Genomic DNA, 19,969 nt, shown 5'->3' on the forward strand with positions numbered 1-19,969 from the left:
TACCTTTCATTTTTCTCCACTTTCATAGACATATTTCTTTTCATTCATGCAACCATGCATGTTCATCATTTATTCTTCTTGCATTTCAAGATGCAACCTCTCATATTATTTCAAAGAATAAAAGAGGTGAGAATGAGCAATAAGAGAGAGAGATGTGATGTCTCATTGGTTGTGTAATTGTGGATTTACAATGTATGCTTGTGGTGTGATGTTGGTAAGTACTGTGAGTATGCATGTACTTTTGTATGCTGACAAAGCTAAGAAGCTGAGTTGTTTTCAGCAAATTTGAACATATTTTTGTGATGCAAGGACAAGCATGGATACAAAAATTAATTTATCAAAGATCACTGTTTGTGGTGATCAAATCCCAAACAAAATAATGAACAAAAAGTTAATGGGATTAAAAAAAGGAAATACTAACAAGAAAAATTTGAAATACTAAGAAAATAGTAATGACTGGATCGCATTTATGACATTCTAAAGGAGATGAGAAGTTAAAAGAACAAAATAATTTGATATATGGGAGTCTGAAGGCAAGCATGATTTGCAAGGGTCTTTGCCTTATAGTGGGTGATCTTTGTGTAAACTTCATTTACTTATGTTTCTTTTTTCTTTCTTAACTTGTGTCTTAATTTCTTTGGTTTACTGCTCTTTATATTTTTTCCTGCCTTTTTGCCTAATATTATTTACTCCCAAAAGCAATAGCACAAATTATACATATACGTGTGAAAATTTATATTGCTATTTATTGCATTCAAATGTATATGTTTAACAATTTTCAGACCAAGAATGGAAGGGATAAAAGCAATAGTTTATTTAGAAACATATTATATAAATAAATCATCCATATAAATCCTCTTATAGAAGTCATACCCACATTTATTTGGAACAATAAATATGATCTTTAACTCGATTCCCAGAAAGATGTGTTGCACATCTTTGCTGACCTTTCACTACAACATTTAAAACTTTTGGCCTAAAAGCCTTAATTTTTATTAATGCTACTTTTATTTTTTTTAAATTGCTAGAGTCCTTTGTCGCTTCTGCTTTCCTTTCAGTATGTAATATTACTAAGTTAAATCTTCCAGATGCCCCAAACTGTACGGAGTTCCCAAAAATACACAAAGAAGGCATACCTCTCAGACCCATAGTCAGCTCCAGAGTAAGCACCACTACAAATTTTAGCCAAATACCTAGCAAAGCAGCTACAGCCCCATGCTGATTAACAGCAGCTTCACATGTACAAAACTCATACCACTTCTTGGAAATGATCAAAGATCTACACGTGGAGCAAGAAGATCTGCTTGTAAGTTTTGACGTGGTTTCCCTATTCACTCAAGTCCCGATAAAAGAAACCCTTGAAATCATCAAAAATAAATACCAACCAGCCAAACACCTCATGGAACTAACAGAACACTGCTTAACCAACACATATTTCATATACAAAGGACAAAGATACAAACAAATAGAAGGAGCCCCCATGGGATCACCACTGTCACCTGTCATTGCCAACCTGTTCATGGAAGAATTCGAATCCAGAGCCCTGGCCAATGCCATCCTCAAACCCAAACTATGGTTAAGATACATCGATGACACATTCGTGATTTGGCCCCATGGACAAGAAAACCTAAACAATTTCCTAACACACCTAACAGCGCACACCCCAAAATCAAGTTCACCATGGAAACAGAAACAAACAAACAACTACCATTCCTAGATGTACTAATCTACAAAAAAACAGATGGCACACTAGGACACACCATATACCAGAAGAAAACCCACACCAACCGCTACCTCAACGCCCAATCCCACCACCACCCAGCACAGATAAACTCCGTGGCTAAAACACTAATTACCAGAACCAAACGCCTGGCAGACAAGACACACATTAAGGCTGAACTATGCACCCTGACTAAAGTACTGACAGCCAACGGCTTCCACAAAAGCAAAATCACCAGCTTGATCCACAAAAACACACTGAAACATAATAGAGACCCAGAAGATGAACAGACCTATGGAACAGCTGTCCTGCCCTACATAAGAGGTACTACAGACAAAATTAGTAAGGTACCACACAGACATCACATCAGGACTGCCTTCAAAACAGACAGAAAAATAGCAGCCATCCTTAGCAACCCCAAAGATAAAATTGACCTGGAAAACCAAGGCGATACGAAGTCCCTGTGCATCATGCCCGGCCACATACATTGGACAGACCAATAGAAGAATAAGTACCCGCCTGGATGAACACAAAAATGCAGTCAAAAAGCTGGAACACACTTCCTCACTAGTCCAACACATGGAAGCTACAGGTCATAGCATCAACTTCAATGGCACCAAAACCCTGGCCACTATGGAAAACCCTAGTCACAGAGTCATCAGAGAAGCCATAGAGATTGAAAAAGACCAGAAAGCATGAACAGAAGAGATGATTCCACCAGGCTGTCAATCATTTGGAAGCCTGCACTCACAAACAAAAAAATCTCCACACCACAAGCCAGGCAAACACCTGGGCACAAACAGATCCCCCTGATACCTCCAGCTCAAACACACCCCAACCAGGCACCCAGATGAAACCCAGCTTCCTAACTAATGATAGCCGTCCATTTACCCGAAGCCAAGCTGCACTAAAGACCTCCATTAAAGTAACACAATGCTGCCAGCCAATCAAGATACAAAAAGAGCCAAAAAACAGACAGAAGATATCAGAAACACCCATCAAGCAGAACACAGCAAACTCCGAGACCAATAAACACAGACCAAGACTCCCAACCAATCAGGATGAAGAAAAAACCATTCCTGCACAGCAATAGGCTGCCCCAAATTTAAATCTGAAACCACTGTAAAAGTCTGACCCACAGACGGACACAATACAGAAGCCTGATGATGGCAGATGAGATTCTGCTGAAACGTTGCTACAACTTTAAAAGAACTACAATGACGTGGAAAATACCCGAACCAAGCCGAACACCATACATGTAAGTACCCGCGAAAACTTAAGAAAACAAATATATATATATATATATATATATATATATATATATATATATATATATATATATATATATATATATATATATATATATAATGTATGTGTACACTTTGGAGAATAGAAAACAGAATTTCATTTTTAGTTTGCCAGTGTGCCCACAGAAAAAAATGATAATAAAGGTCATCTTATTATTTATTTCATTGAAAAATAACAATTCTCCTTATTTTTGGATCTCTAAATGACCCACTATTCCTATATTCTGTCATTTTGTTCGGAGTAGCTTTCCTCCTAATTATATTTATTTAGAATACATTTTCCTGAACTCATCTCTAAATTCATTATCACCATTTGAGTGTTGATATGCAACTATCTCCAAACATCTTCTTTTACATGACATAAAAATCTTAGATAAAGCTGTATGTTATATGAGAAAATGGCTGAGAAAACATCTACAGACTCCTCACATCCTGGACATAAACTGTTTCAACTTCGCCCCTCAGGACACCGCTATAGGCCATTGCATGTCAAAACAACTAGACACAAAGATAGTTTTCTCCCATGCCATCACTCTGCTAAACACAACTCCCACACCACTGTCTTATATGCCTAAAGATGTAGAAGGGCTATACTGCTACCATCTTCGCACCTTCCTCATCTTTCCTACCTTTTCCTATCAGTATCTTATGACTTATCCTTTTTGTTTGTATCTTATAATTTATGATTGTAACTATGATTTATGATCTATGACTTATCACTTTATTGTTTTTGTGTACACTGACAGCTTAGTGACCAGAGACAAGTTCCTTGGGTGGCCAATAACACTTGGCCAATAAAGAATATTCTATTCCTACTCTATTCTATGTGTATTTTCTTATATACAATATGTTTAGGCCCTTGCATTCATAATTAAACCTAAATCTTCACTTTCCTGCATATATTCATCTAACAAGACTGGACTACTTTTACCCAAATCTATTATACCTTTCATTTTTCTCCACTTTCATAGACATATTTCTTTTCATTCATGCAACCATGCATGTTCATCATTTATTCTTCTTGCATTTCAAGATGCAACCTCTCATATTATTTCAAAGAATAAAAGAGGTGAGAATGAGCAATAAGAGAGAGAGATGTGATGTCTCATTGGTTGTGTAATTGTGGATTTACAATGTATGCTTGTGGTGTGATGTTGGTAAGTACTGTGAGTATGCATGTACTTTTGTATGCTGACAAAGCTAAGAAGCTGAGTTGTTTTCAGCAAATTTGAACATATTTTTGTGATGCAAGGACAAGCATGGATACAAAAATTAATTTATCAAAGATCACTGTTTGTGGTGATCAAATCCCAAACAAAATAATGAACAAAAAGTTAATGGGATTAAAAAAAGGAAATACTAACAAGAAAAATTTAAAATACTAAGAAAATAGTAATGACTGGATGGCATTTATGACATTCTAAAAGAGATGAGAAGTTAAAAGAACAAAATAATTTGATATATGGGAGTCTGAAGGCAAGCATGATTTGCAAGGGTCTTTGCCTTATAGTGGGTGATCTTTGTGTAAACTTCATTTACTTATGTTTCTTTTTTCTTTCTTAACTTGTGTCTTAATTTCTTTGGTTTACTGCTCTTTATATTTTTTCCTTTTTGCCTAATATTATTTACTCCCAAAAGCAATAGCACAAATTATACATATACGTGTGAAAATTTATATTGCTATTTATTGCATTCAAATGTATATGTTTAACAATTTTCAGACCAAGAATGGAAGGGATAAAAGCAAGTTTATTTAGAAACATATTATATAAATAAATCATCCATATAAATCCTCTTATAGAAGTCATATCCACATTTATTTGGAACAATAAATATGATCTTTAACTCGATTCCCAGAAAGATGTGTTGCACATCTTTGCTGACCTTTCACTACAACATTTAAAACTTTTGGCCTAAAAGCCTCTCCTAATTTTTATTAATGCTACTTTTATTTTTTTTAAATTGCTAAATTGCTAATCTTGTCCTTTGTCGCTTCTGCTTTCCTTTCAGTATGTATTATTACTAAGTTATCTGCTTTAAATTGCACACATAAAAAGATGTAGGAAGAGTTAAAATAAATACAGCAAACAGCTTGACGGTTTCCACTGAAATATTTGTTTTTTGGCTATGTAATCACCAAACCAAATTTTGAGAAGTCCAAAATAATATCACTAAACCATGCTATTCACATGACTACACCTTTTCAAGTTATTGTCTCAATTCAAAGGCTTAATAATATATGGCAGGTCTATCAAAAAAGAACTAATAAAAGCAGATCAATTGTCTAATTGGATACTCAAATTACAGCATGGTAGTAGGTTGTGATAATCTTATCTGTTTGAGATGCAGCAGTAAAGATCTATGAAAAGTACACATACTATCAATTACCTGAGATATGCTCATAGCACTGTTACACTGGTAATCACCAAACCTGGACTGTTGACTTGGTGTTACTGCCAATGGTGGGTTTTCTAAATCAGGATATGCAGCTTTGATAGCTGCCTTAAAAATTTCTTGAATCCTGTGATTGATATTAATCATGCCTTTGAATGATTTTTCTCTATGTCTTTCCTCCTGGAGGCTCTAAATAGGAATACAAAATAAAATTACTTAATAATTAATTCAAATAGATAAGAATACATCATTACATGGAGCTAAGAATTCAAAATGCAATTTCAAATTATAAACATAACAAGAAAGTCATATTTATTCATTTCCCATCTTTTCAAATTAGAATTCCACAAATTGTTTAAATTAGATGGTCATGTACACACATATTTATGTTTCTGAATTATAACAAATGAAAAAGTTCCATTGTTACACGATGTGTCACACCTCCTGATAGGTTTGAATGCTTTGTCCCTATCTGGTTCTATCCATTTGTGTGTGTATGTGTGTGCATGTACATACACATGCAACCTGTCCTCCTTTTATTTGGGAAAACCCTTACACTGTAAGTGCATTTCCAAGAATAGCAACATAGTGGATAGTCTACCTACATACCCCTGTTAAAACACCAGGTTTTCAGATGTAAAAAAATCAGACCAAGATAAATAACTTCAAATTTTTCTATCTTTAATCTAGCATATAAACTGTACAATTCAATTTAAAAACCAGAAATCCTGGGGGTGGGGGAAATAACAAAAAAAACACCATAGAATAATGTGGTTACATAACTGTGTATAGGCTCTTAGGGTGGCTATGTTCAGAATTAACCAATCACATTCAAAATAGTCAGGACACACTTAACATCAATTGAAGTGACTCTGATCAAGCATATATAAAGTTCAGCTGTTCCATTAGGATTTTTACTCAGTTGCCTCTTATAGCAAAAGCCATGGTCTGCAAAGAGCTTAGAAAGTATCTAAAGCAGGGGTGTCCAACCTTGGCAACTTTAAGACTTGTGGACTTCAACTCCCTGATCTAAAGGATCTCACTGCTGGAAGGTATCAGTCAGAAGGGTAGAAAAAATTTCCAAGCATTGTACCATGGAACACAATGAACACATTCATAACTTAAAGTGGAAAAAATATGGCATAAGAGTGACATGATCAAGAACTGGATGCCTCTCCAATGTATTATGATCTAATGAGACCAAGGTTGAACTTTTTGCCATAATTCCAAAAAGTATATTTGGCACAAAAACAACACTGCGCATCCCCAAACGTACAGTCTACCACAACAAAACATAGAGGTGGCAGTATCATGCTCTGGGGCTGCTTTTCTTCAGCTGGAACTAGGGCTTTAGTCATGGTGGAAAGAATTATGAACAGTTCCAAATATCGATCAATTTTGGTGCAACATCTTCAGGCCTCTGCTAAAAGGCTGAAGATGAAGAGGAATTTCGCCTATAATGACCCAAAACATACCTCCAAATCAACAAAAGAATGGCTTCACCAGAAGATGATCAAAGTTTTGAAAGTATCAGTTTAAAGGTGTGCATCTTTATGCGACACATTATAATAGTTTTATTGTTATTTTTCCCCTAAAAGCTTTCAGTTTTGTTTTCCAATTGAATTGTACAGCTTATATGTTATATGAAACGTAAAAATTTTTTGAAGTGATTTATTTTGGTCTGATTTTTTACATCTCAAAAATCTGGCATTTTAACAGGGGTGTGTAGGTTTTTTATATATCGAGAGAAAATTGCTTGTAGTTATTTTCCACTGTAATTCTTCTCCCACAACCTTTCTGCTTTCATTTTCTTGCTTTGGATATGGTGTTTAATTTTGTACCAATCTAATTAACCCTTTCTTAACTTTAAACAAAAAAAAAAACACCTCAGATAATTTTCTATATTATTACTGTGCACTAACCATTTCTGTATGTAATATCTTCTATTTTGAATTTATTCAGCTTTGACACAGTGGTCCCTTTTGTTTTGGAAACCTATCCAGCAGTTTAGAAGCACACATGCACATGATTTTCATAAAAATGATTCTTTCAGATCTGTTCCTTATGTTCCTTATTCACAATGTTTGCTGTCCAAAAACTTCAAAATCATACCTTTTGTAGGATATTTAAGCGATATTTTAATTTTGCATTTTCTTCCCGCAATTCTTCCAAGGTTGGTGAAGCTCCCAAGCATCCATAGTTTTTCAAATGATCTATTTCTGCAGTCAAAAACTTGATTTCTCTTTCCTAAAAAGCAACAATGATTTTTTGAATATTACAGTTTATTTCCTCAATTAAATAAGTGTACCATTCTTATTTCTTCACCATATATAGAACGTTATATACCTTAGGAAAACATATATAGTAAATTAATATTGCTCATTTCAGTCATCTATTAATCTGTATCTTTTTTCAACCTCATGTCTTAAATATCAATCTAATACCAAGCCTACTGAAGGAATAAATAGCTTTTGAAATAGGTTTCTGCTATTAAAACATGTGCAATTTTTAATCAAGCTTTCATGTCATGAATTATGGAAATAACTAATCTTTTCCCTTATTCATCAGTAAAAATTATTATAAGAAAAGATGAGTGCAGTGATATGTTTAAAAGAATAAGTACAATGACCACATGGCAAAGAAAGAAGCTGCTAACAATTGTCACCTTTATGTGAAAAGTTCACTGTGAGAAATGTCATAAGTTTACTCATTTAATTTTTATAGTTTTTATTTTATTCATTAAATGTATATACTGCTATCCATCTCACTATTTTTCAGTCTTGATAGGAATTATTTTGGCTTCCTTGGAGATTGCTGGAAAGGTAGGCATTTATTTGCAATATTTTATTGCTTTAATATAAAAAGAAAACTGAAGAAAAACAGGAAAGGGGGAAAACATTTCATTACAGAGAAAATCATGCAATTCAGTTTATGATAACCAAGTGCAGAATTATTTAACTTCTGACATTCGTTCCTTTGCTGTCAGGAAATGTCAATCTTGCCATAGTTTGGGAAAAACTAAGGATATATTGATAGGTGTATAATAACACATTCAATTTTTACCATACATCTTTTCATCAAACAACTAAATTTGTTCCATAAAAGAACTAACTTAATTGATGTTTTGGGCGGCAAATACAGATAGTTCTCAAATTAAGACCATAATTGAGCCCAAAATTTATGTTGCTAAGTGAGAAATTTGTTAAGTGAGTTTTGCCTCATTTTACGACTTTTCTTGCCACGTTTGCTAAGTGAATCACTGCAGCTATTAAATTAGTAGCAGGGTTGTTAAGGGAATCTGGTTTCCCCATTGACTTTGCTTGTCACAAAGTCCCAAAAGGAGATCACATGACTCTGGGACACTGCAACCTTCATAAATGTGAGTCAGTTGTCAGTGTAAAACACATGAGCATGGGGTTGCTGTAATGGTCATAAGTGTGAAAAATGGTCATAAGTCACTTTTTTCAGTGCCGCCGTGACTTCGAACAGTCACGAAGTGAACTGTTTGTAAGTCGAGGACTAGTGACCAGCAGAATTCACATGCAAATGGCGGTTATAACACACTATTACGTTATGTACATGCACCTTTTATTGGAAGAAAATAAAAACGAAAATACAGAAAGACGTCTAACAAACGAGAGGAGGGATAGAAAGAGAAAGAGGTGAGGCAGTTGTTAACTAGCTTTTATAAGTTCTTTTTCCCTAGATCTGCCATATATTATTCCTTTTTGCCGATCAATTGGCCACTGACAAAGTATACAAAATTTAAAACACTTCTAACTGAAGCCTGTCTTCGCTATGCCGTCTCTCCTTCTCTCGCCTGGCACAACGGAGTCGAGCGGGGAGCAAAGGTTGCGCTCCCCTCCCTGCTCAACCTTCTGCTTTAGGAAATTCGTCTCACGGCCCCGCTTTAAGCCCGGCCAAGGATATAGAAATACATTCCCAGGAGACAAAAGGAGAAAAGCCCTGAGGCTTTTGCGCGCAAGGTCCAAGCATTGCCACGCGTCCGCAGCGGAAGCCCAGCCGGCTGAGAGAAAAAGAGGCTCTCCGGCGCCTCTTCCCGGCTGCCTCCTGCTCCAAGCTTGCCCCTTTGTTTTCTCCCAAAACCGCGCCCGACCCACCCGGGGGAGCCTCTGACCTGGCGCTGCAGCCGCTCTACCCACTCCGCCGCTTGCATTGCCATTCTCACGAACCACAAGCTAGCCGGAACCGGAATTCACTATTGACGCCAAGGCGAGAAAGAAAGAGAAATAGAGGACCCGAGGAAGGAAGCGCATCGCAGCTCCCTCCAGCGCCCCCTATTGAGTCGCTTCGGAACGTTTTTTTTTTTTTTTTGCCGTTGCTTTTCTTTTAAAGGCTTCTTGGCCGCCTGGCGCCAAGGACGAGAATATTGGAGTTAAAAGAAAGAGAAAAAAAGACTTAGACTGTAAGTTTATTACGGGGAAAGTGTAATGCACGAGAAAAAACGATTATCTAGGAAGCGTGCGAAACAACTTTAGTCTTGCAGGAAACAATGGCCAGGGCGATTCAAGAGACTCGCACCTGTCCGGCGTCTACCGCTTGAGGTAGTAGTCTGTTTACTGTCATGGTAGAGTACAATAGACTAGAATAATAACTTTGTCACTTTGAATGTAGACTGAGGTGACCGACTTTTTTATAATGAGAACACAAATAAATTGAAGGGAAAAAAAACAACAAAGCCACTTGCGCGTGGCGCACTCTTTCAAAACAATTCTCCTGTGTGGAGCGCATGCGTCTCATAATCGCATCTCACTGCACTGTACCAAGTCTTGACGAATCGTCATGTCAAATACAAATACGTCACATCGCACACAACGGATCGGATCTGCATCAATCAAATATGGAGATTTACAGATTAGTCTTCAAATATCAAAAAGACATTCGTAGGAGGACACTTTTTGAGAGAGGACAGAACTTGCAAAAGAAGGACTGTCCTTCCTAAAGGAGGGCGATTGGTCACCTTAATGTACACTAATTGGCATACATTAAAATTTCATTGCATACAACTCTCAGAGAGTCACTCACCTCCCCTATACACTATAATAACCATGACAGAATGAATGAATGAATACGAAATTATATATAAACCCAGATATATGACAACAGAGAAACAACATGGTTCGGATGTATACACATACATGGTGAGAAAAATGAATCTTGCCAGATAGATGGCATAGGGAACAAAGCTGTTACAGAATCTGGTAGTCCTGCTATAAATATTTCAAAACCTCCTCCCAGAGGGGGGTCACAGAAACAGACCATGAAGTGGGTGTGGGGTCTCCAACAATGTTTTGAGCTCTAAGCACATAGTGCTTATAAGCAGTATCCTGAATAACAGGAAGCATACTTTCTATAATCTCGGCTGTCCTTACCACTCTCTGTATGGACTTTTTATCTGAGGCACTGCTGCCACCAAACCAGTGATGCAGTTTGTTAAAAACGCTCTCAATTGTGCTTCTGTAAAAAGTGGCCAGGAGAAAAGGAAAGAGTTTACTGCTCTAACCATTTCAAGAGCATTCTCAAAGCACAATGCAATTGCAATGAGAGAAAATGAAACATTTTTCATGACATTGTTTTCCTAACTAGGTTCCGAACAGGGATAGAAAAGGACCTACTTATGAGTTTGCACCTACTGGAATCCTTGCATTGCAATTTTTGAGGAGCTTGTTGGGGAAGAGATACCATAAGGAAATGTGTAAGGAATTTGCGTATCTTTTCACAATGCTGTTGGGTGGCACATAGAAAATAAAAGTGATGTTTGAGTGCTTTGTGTCATTTGTCCACCTCCATAACATACCACTGAAATTCCAGATGTCCGCTCACTTTCAAAAATTGTATACTCATTTTTAGTGCAAGGGATTTGTCCCTGTTGCAGTAAGACATTTGAGAGAACTTTTGCAAAATGTGTAAGTATTGTAGTCGATGCTATAGTCCTTCCCCAATCAGCATATTGTACACTGTAATATCATTTCAGAGCCATAAGCCAAGTCACCATACTAAAGCTATTATTTGAATGAGTCACATAGGGGACAAGGTGATGTGAGGAACTGGGAAGCCAAGCAGCGGGCAAAGGGTCTTTTCTTACATAATGCTTCATTGTTGACTGTGGCAGAGCTTCAGATACAATTGAGATGTAAGTAGTTGCAAAATTCGAGTTTGACCTTCCCCACCATTCCTGGAAATTTTTTTAAATTTTCCATTACCAGTTTGTTATTTTGTTAAAAATCTTGAAGATACACTGACACTTTCCCCAAACATATTTTCTCCATCACATGGAAACACTTAAAATTCACAACACAGTATTGAACAGTGTCTTGAAATTGCATTAGGACAATACATGTAAGGATGATCTTGAATTAGTTTCATCAGTCTTCTTAAAGTCAATCTTTTTACATAATTGCTATGTTTCATGTCTTTTATATTCACTTTTGCTCTGTTTTGATAAAATATCAGGCAACCTTCTTTCATTATGCCTAAATTTGAACTGGGGCTCAGTTTCCAAACAAGTGTGTGCCATAATCCCGCTATCTGAACGTGCTACCACTTACAAACAATGGTTTCATTTTAAAGTTACAGTGAACTAGGGATAATTGTTTTGAAGTTTTCGGGTATTACCTGAAATTTAACACAGCAGAGCACAGAGTATTGAAATATCCTTAACATTTTCACTGTATGAAAAAATACATTGACAGTCTCAACAGTTTGCCTTTTTATGTAAATGGGAGTTGTGAGATAATTCTGAGAACAGATTAGATCAATCAGGAAATTGTTTCCATGCAACCGTTTTAGAGGCTAGGATGAAAGGGTTCTAAGGGATGGGTTTATCTGAACATTTGAACTACCATAGATGGGGTTAGAAGGAGAAGATAAATTCATTCTTCAGCTCATTAGTCTTGAAACCATACGGAAATCCAAGAATTTGCCTTAAAATTCTTTCTCTCTTGGAAAGTATACCGGATCAGGAAATTACAAAAGAAACATATTACAATGCAGAAGGATGGACAATCCCCAGGATTACCTAAAAGTGCTAATCCAAGTACCCTTTTATCTGATTCAAAGAATAGAGATGTTCATTGATTGTATTTATAATTTATTGATTTATATCCTAGGTTTATTATTTTTACAAATAATTCAAGGTGGCGAACATATCTAAGACCTCCCTTCTCCTATTCTCCCAACAACAATCCTTGATGTGGTTTGGGCTGAGTGACTTGCCCAAAGTCACCCAGCTGGCTTTCAGTTAAGATAGGACTTGAATTCAGAGTCTTCTGCTTTCTAGCCTGGTGCATTAACCACTAGACTAGACCAAACTGGCTCTTTATTGATGATAATCTCCTCTAATAATTCAGTGCTCCTTTATTTGTAGATGAAGGCTGAACTGTGAAAGCTATTGTTCTCCTATTCATGTTTCAGTCCTTTTACTGATTCTGGTTAGACACTGTTAACATAGAATGTTGAACTATGTTGGATCAGGACTCTTCTTCTTTTCAGATTTTTTTAAAAAGTGAAGTAATAAGTCTTCATTTGTTTTTAAGTCACTAAATTAATCTCCATTAATTAACCCAATAATATATCTTTCTTCAGCTTGTCTTAACTTTCAATTCCCATAATCTTCCCCTTCCACCAAATGTGACTATTGTCAAGAATACTGAGAGTTAAAAGTCTGCATACCTAGATAGCTCTCAGGTCAGGGAAGGCTGCAAATATGCATTTGCAATATAAACCTCAGGCCAGAGGTGGTATTCAGCAGGTTCTAACCAGTTCTGGTAGCGGAAATTTTGAGTAGTTCAGAGAACTGGTAAGTACTACCTCTGACTGGAGATTTTACAGTATCTTTCCCCTGCTATGCCCACCAAGCCACGCCCACAGAACCGGTAGTTAAAAAAAATTGAATCCTACCACTGCCTCAAGCCATTATCTTTTAAAGTTATGAAACTCTATTTTCTTTGCTTGTTTGTTTCAATCCATGTAGATCAATAAACCACTGAAATCCAGTAAGAGTGAGTTTGAAGAACGTTGAAGCTACTGGTGAAAAACAACTAAAGTTCTTAAATATGTGCAGAATAAACTCTCAATAAAAACAAGCTTATTTTTTTTAAAGAAAAACATTGTTCTTAATCACAGTTATTGACTTCCATCATTGCATGGATCTAAAAAGATCCATTTTTATCTGTAACTTTGTATGAACTGATATATTTTGAATTATCGACATAGACATACAAAAGACACAAAGATCACGTACGTTAATTTCTATCTATAACAATTTTAATGTTAATCCTAACAAAATTTAAAATATATAAATTCAATCATTTAGTGGTTGCTTATTCCAGTGTTTATATATGAAAATATATATATACATCTCAGGAAAAATCCAGTTTTAAACCACTTGTCAACTTTACTCCTGAAGGTGCATCTTGATTTGTGGACCTTTAAGGCCTTTGTATTCCAGTGTCCATTACTCTCTGTTCTTAAATGTCAACAATTGGCTTAATGTAAGATGTGAGCTGTTGTAGGAAGATATGAAGATATTTCAGTTATATTCCAAAGAGAGCCAAACACCATATAGACCCTGGAATCTCACACATTATTTCTTTTCTCAAAGAAAACAATAACATTGGAATGCATTAACATTTCTTCAAATGCTATATGAAAAACAAAATAGATCTTGGATCTAGAGGAAGTGGATGGTTGTTAGCATAAGATGACTTCCCTATCCCATCCTCCAATAAATTATTGCCAAACGTCTCTTTCAAGGATTAAGATACTCTCCTAAAGCAAGTAGGCTATGATTTACAGGCCAGAAAAAAGGGGAAAAAATTGACAGAAGTATTTCCTACAACTGAATTCTCATTTTTGGATTGTGCCTCAACCCAATTTTTAAAACAATACCAGATTCTGCTTAAGGAGAAGAGGATAGAACAGTCACTTTCTATCCTGCTGATGTTCTTCACATACTGGTTTTTTTCTCGATTGGAGTCAATAAAATTGATAATTAGCAGTTACTAATTATTAAAAAATAAGACAATTGATTCTTTCATTATTTTCCCCTGAAGTGACTAGAAAAGGTATTATTATTATTTTTATCAGGACTTTATTATTTTTATAAATAACTCAAGACAGCAGATATATTTAATACTCCTTCCTCTTCCTATTTTTTCTACAACAGCAAGCCTATTATTTGGGCTGAGCAAGAGTGACTGACCCAAAGTCACCCAGGCGGCTTTCTTGCCTAAGGCAGCACTAGAACTCACAATCTCCTAGTTTCTAGCCTGGTGCCTTAGAACTAGACCAAACTGGCACTCATATGCATCTCATAGTGAATTGATGCCTACATAGTTCAATAACCTATGTCTAGTTCTACATCTAAGTGTACATGTGCATACTGTATATTTAAAGATGGGCATATGAAAATGAAAGTGCAGAGCAGAGTGCTTGGGTGTGCACAAAAAAAACAAAAAAAAACCTAACACAATTATTAAAGTAAACAAACTGGGGGGGAGAAATAAACAAACTACAAGCAATGTGATTAACTGGGTTATAAACATGATTACAGGTTTTTAAACCAAGGTTTTTATTGCAGGCTGTTTGGTGAAGGTAAAATGCTTCTGGAAACTGTCCGTGTAGTTTTCTCAGCAGGAGCAAGACAGTGATTTGCTGCTGTTTTCTTCTAGGATATTGTTTTCGATATCCAAATAGATGGTCTCAATAGTAATCAGAGAAAACCCTTTCGGATTAAATACTCCCTCACTGAAGAATGGGGAGAACTTACTAGATTTAAATTAGTTTTTAAAAAGACCAACACAGAAAGCATTTGTACATATTAAGATTGCTCATTGTAAACTGGCATGATTATATGAAGATTATTTGCTAAAAGAAATATAAATAATTTTAAGACAGATATAGCTTATTTAAAATAGTTGCTGGCTTTTAATATTTCTTTCAAGCCAAATATGTAGCCACGGATATATGTTTCCTGTAACTCTCTTTTTAACACAGGATTCACAGGGCTTTGGGGACTCTTACAGGACAACAGCATAATGAAATGAAGTAACAATCTCCAGATTAAAGTGCAGTAGGCATTTAAACACCACACCCATTTTTATGACCTAGATGGAAATGGAAGTGTTTCACAGCTCAACAGAGCATTCATTTTTAACTCTTAAAATGGCTTCTTTTATCCTTTATTTGATATAAAAATATTTGAATTAGCAAAACCTAGTTATGTAAGAGTTGGGGTCCAATTTTTTAGAATTGTATGTCAGATCCTTTTCAAATTCAAAATTTATTTCAGCAAAACCTGTCTTTAAAAAAAGCGAAGCTGTACAAAATATCAACATGTAAATATTATTTAAATGGCATTGTGAGCTATACTGTTTCATTTTTTAAAAAATTTCAAAAATGCATAGCTAAATATACAAACTATATGATAGTGTAATTTTAATGCTGGCATTTGCAATGAAAAAAAAGAAGTTAAAAATCTGGCCCTAGAACTGATAAAGCCATCAATGTACTAACAATGATAATATGATATAAATAAACCTCAGTGAATGACATATACTTTTCAGAAGTGGTTTTAAGAACAAAATACTTAAATAGACATTAAACATCATCTGCTGAGAGAGCTGGGATATTTATCCTAGGTCGTGTGAAAAACAACATCTTCTCTCTACAAATAAGAAAAACAACAAGTTATTATTGTAATTAAGAATTAATGTTTCAGCTGTCAAAATCTGAAAATAAAAATCTATCTTTAACAATTTTATTTAACAATAAAACCACTCTGAATAAGAAAAAGGAGAATATCATGTAATCTTGATAATAATAAATGTGTTACAGCATAAGGTTTACAGACCACTATGGCATCATAATTACCATAATTATTAAACACATGGTATCATAGTTATCAATATATTTTATGCTTGTCATTTTCACTTGACCTCATTGTTTACAACTCCTCTTACACCGATAATATGATGCAACTATTGAAATGGACTACTGTCACAAAAGTTAAATGCTATTAAATCTTAAAGGGGCATCAAAATTCTAATTTTTTACATAGCAAGCTATGATATTTATTATTTTGGTCCTTTGGAGGCAATAATTTAAAAAGTGAAAAGCAACAATTTCAGTACCATAAATCTGATTGTTAACCAGAATAATAAATAAGTATTTTAGCAAAGCCCAATCATTTTCATTTACATAGTGAAGAATTTGCATGTAAGTTATTTCAATGAAAGTAATTTAACTGTGGAAACAGTGCCATGCTACTGCCAGAAAAGGATATACTTGTTATAAATGCCAAACACAATTCATCATAAGATGAAACTGATACAAATACAATTACCCTGTTTCAAATATTAATGATAATGAATTGATGAGTGAATCTAAATAAATATTTTGAAATAAAATATTTTGAAAGGGTGTACCAAGGAAAGGATATGCACAGAAAAAAGGATATATTTTTCCTACCTGAATGACTGCACCTCCAGAGGTTCTTTTTGGGTCTGCCTTTGTAATCTATGCACATCTTTAGCAGCTGCCCTCATCATTTTATCAGCCTTCCGTTCATACTTACATCCAGCCTTTACGGTCTGAAAGATCAGAATGGAACCATTTATTTAAATAGGAGTATAACAAATTATTTCCTAATCTGACACAACTAAGTAAAATTAAAAGAAGTTTGTGTCTATGTTTGAAATGTAACAGGGAAGGCAAACTTATTTATTTAGAAATAATGCAAAGATTGAGTGCGTGTAAATTGTTAATTCTACTACTGGAGAATTTGCGGGGGGGGGAGGGAGGGAGAGGAGAAAAAGAAACAAATTAGTGTATTTCCTGTGAGATGTAGTATTGTCAATCTGAATGGATTAATTTTGCCCAACTAAAAGTAAAGGAGGGAAAAGATTGAATATAAAAATTAGAACTGGAATGGAGGTCAATAGAATCATATGAATTAATAATCTGTCATTTAATACTTGCAAAGATAGTCACTTTTTCCAAGAACAAGAATTGATGACAGATATATTTTAACTAGAGTCATATCACAGAATATTTATGAAGAAAATTTGTTTCACAGTCCTACTGAAAACTGAATGTGCATACATATTATTGTGTGTAATATATGTATTATATCCCATATATATTATAAAGTAATCCTATGAACATTGGAATATACATTTATATTGCAACAGGGTATTACATATACCTTGTTTTAATGGATTCATTGGAGCAAGTGACTGACAATTATTTACAAATATCCACTAAAATATATCATCATGGCAATTTACATAATTTCTGTAATGCAAATGGCATAAATTATTTCATTTGCATCAATTTGTATCATTTGAATAAATGACTTTAACTGATGTAACAATATAATTTGCATAATTTATATAATTTTACTATAAAACACATGATGACAATCACCATAGAAATTTGGACTGTGGCATTCAAAGTCAAGGCAGATTATATCAAGATTCCAGACTATTTACAGATAACAGTATTAGCTAGCAATAATACTTCATAATACTTATTTTAAAAAAACATTTAATTTTACCTGTATCTAAATCATGTTTTGGGCAGCATTTATTATACATTTGAATTTTATTAAGAAAACAAGATTCATCTCAAACTGCTGAATACAAAAGAGGGGCAGGTTATAAGTCCGTGACAGCTGCACTTTGGGTGGGAGAGACTTATTACCAGAAAACAGAGAGATGACATTAAAATGTGACTGCATTATTGAAGTGGTGTTTCTCCTCCTGCCTTCCTCTCCTTTGGGGACGAAAAACGTCATTCACCCCATGTCTTATGCCACTTGCCTGAAATTGTCATGTCAGTGATTTGGCACTCAACGGAATTCCAGGTGGCTATAGAAGGCAAATTGCAAATTTGTGTGTGGAGCATGAGCTTTTTAAACCCTTCCCCCCAACTTAGTCACTTCAAATTTGACAGCAATCTTTGCCCTATAAATGTCATGATTTGAGATCATTCAGCTTCTAAGGAAATATGGCATTAGTGTGGGACATGCTGCCTTGCATAGAAATCAGAATGCAGACGACTTCTGAGCCGAACTAAATATATTTTAACTCCCATTAAAATAAAGTGAGCCCTTAACAATCAGTAAGAATTGTTTTTATTTTTAAAAATCACTATTGGATCATACTGTCATTTGGAGAAATAGAAAGTTAAAACCAATTTTTAGCCTTATGAATACTTGCCTTTTTCTCTACCAGTCTCATTAACATCCTGAATTGCTCATTCTCGTCTAGGCATCTGGGTAACTCTTTTTCTCCTTGACTTTGAGCTTGCTCTAACTGTTCCTTTAGCTGTTTGAGGACAGAAATCTCTTGCAGCAACTGACTATGCCAGGTCTTTGACGCCTGCAAATCTAATTCCAGGTCGAGAGAAGTACGGATCAAACGCTCAGGTCCAAGAGTTTTAACAGAAGACTGAAAAAAGAAACCCCAACAATATAATATAAATATACTAAAACTCCAAATTGGTGACTATACTTTATCTGATCTCAAAAAGCTAAGCAGATCAGACCAGATAAGACCCCGCCAGGAAGTATGGTTGAAATAGCAAGGTATGAAACAATATGATTGATAATACCCTGGAAAAGAAGGCCATTGCAAATCTCTTCCAGACTGTTGCTAAACATTCCTAGGTATATGCAGTATGTCCATAAAGTCACCAGCAATCAAACTTAATTCATACTGGGGAAACATTATACTTGTTATATATTAACTAATTAATCTCACCACTAAACAGTTTTCTTGATAAAGTCTTCAAATTTATATAGTCTACAATAACTTCCTAGTAGTATTAGAATTTACAACAGATTTTTTGCACAATGATAGAAACTGCAAAGTATAGAAAACCTTCATTGACAGAAAATTGTGTTTCTTCCTAGAAATATAGACATAGAAATTATCTTTCTATGTTGTGAAAATTTAAAAAGCCACCTTATTTTTACATCACAATTATTTGTCATTACTTTTAATTTATACTGCTTTAAATAAGTAACAATTCTTATTGTAATTTATAATATTGAAATTTTACTTAGTTTAAGCACTGTTGTACTTTATGCTGCCTGAAGCTCTCAGTACATTAAAAAAAGTTAATTAGTCTTATTAACCAAGTAACTAACCAGTTAATTAGAAACAAATATAAGGAAAAGTTAAAATAAAAACTGGACAATATAAAAATATTATTTACCCGTTTCATTCTGACACTTCGTCTCTCAACAGCATTCCGAACAAAAGGTGGTTTCTTAGATAGTGTTGAACTATCACTATCACTACGATTAAGCTGGAAAAAAAACAGGAAAAAAATCATTGGTAGTAGATATTGTTTTAAAGCTGCATTTTTTGCTATTTTGTGCCATATAGGTAAGTAAACTGAGATGTTCTGAAGGATTTTCTACATTTCTTGTTTACTGTACTGAACTATTAATCTATCATTCTATGCCTGGATATTGTCATGTGTCATTTATTCTGTGGAATGATGCCAGAAGGTCTACTTT

At 34.9% G+C, this 19,969-nt stretch overlaps 2 protein-coding genes across 6 annotated transcripts in view; both read right to left on the reverse strand.

Moving 5' to 3' along the window:
* RARS1 (arginyl-tRNA synthetase 1) overlaps positions 1–10,175 on the reverse strand; it is a 28,557-nt gene extending 18,382 nt beyond the window's left edge. The window contains exons 1-3 of one of the 2 annotated variants that reach the window (XM_087955484.1): positions 9,560–10,175; positions 7,534–7,668; positions 5,416–5,610 (exon numbers count right to left, since the gene is read on the reverse strand). In XM_087955484.1, the coding sequence (XP_087811610.1) occupies positions 5,416–5,610; positions 7,534–7,668; positions 9,560–9,604 (375 nt within the window). In that variant the 5' untranslated portion in view covers positions 9,605–10,175. Of the gene's footprint in view, positions 1–5,415; positions 5,611–7,533; positions 7,669–9,202; positions 9,414–9,559 lie in introns of those variants that run through there. The other variant, XM_087955485.1, reaches the window with a different exon arrangement.
* A 3,510-nt stretch (positions 10,176–13,685) lies between these two features.
* The window catches only part of WWC1 (WW and C2 domain containing 1), a 108,406-nt gene continuing 102,122 nt past the window's right edge, over positions 13,686–19,969 (reverse strand). For all 4 annotated transcript variants that reach the window (XM_026688646.2, XM_087955489.1, XM_087955488.1 and 1 more), the window contains exons 20-23: positions 19,663–19,755; positions 18,663–18,893; positions 16,912–17,033; positions 13,686–16,108 (exon numbers count right to left, since the gene is read on the reverse strand). In XM_026688646.2, the coding sequence (XP_026544431.1) occupies positions 16,042–16,108; positions 16,912–17,033; positions 18,663–18,893; positions 19,663–19,755 (513 nt within the window). In that variant the 3' untranslated portion in view covers positions 13,686–16,041. The remainder of the gene's footprint in view (positions 16,109–16,911; positions 17,034–18,662; positions 18,894–19,662; positions 19,756–19,969) is intronic.

The sequence above is a fragment of the Notechis scutatus genome, chromosome 2 (assembly GCF_049901735.1).
Source record: "Notechis scutatus isolate UNSWTSFEM ecotype Mainland chromosome 2, rNotScu1.2, whole genome shotgun sequence".
Taxonomy (NCBI): domain Eukaryota; kingdom Metazoa; phylum Chordata; class Lepidosauria; order Squamata; family Elapidae; genus Notechis; species Notechis scutatus.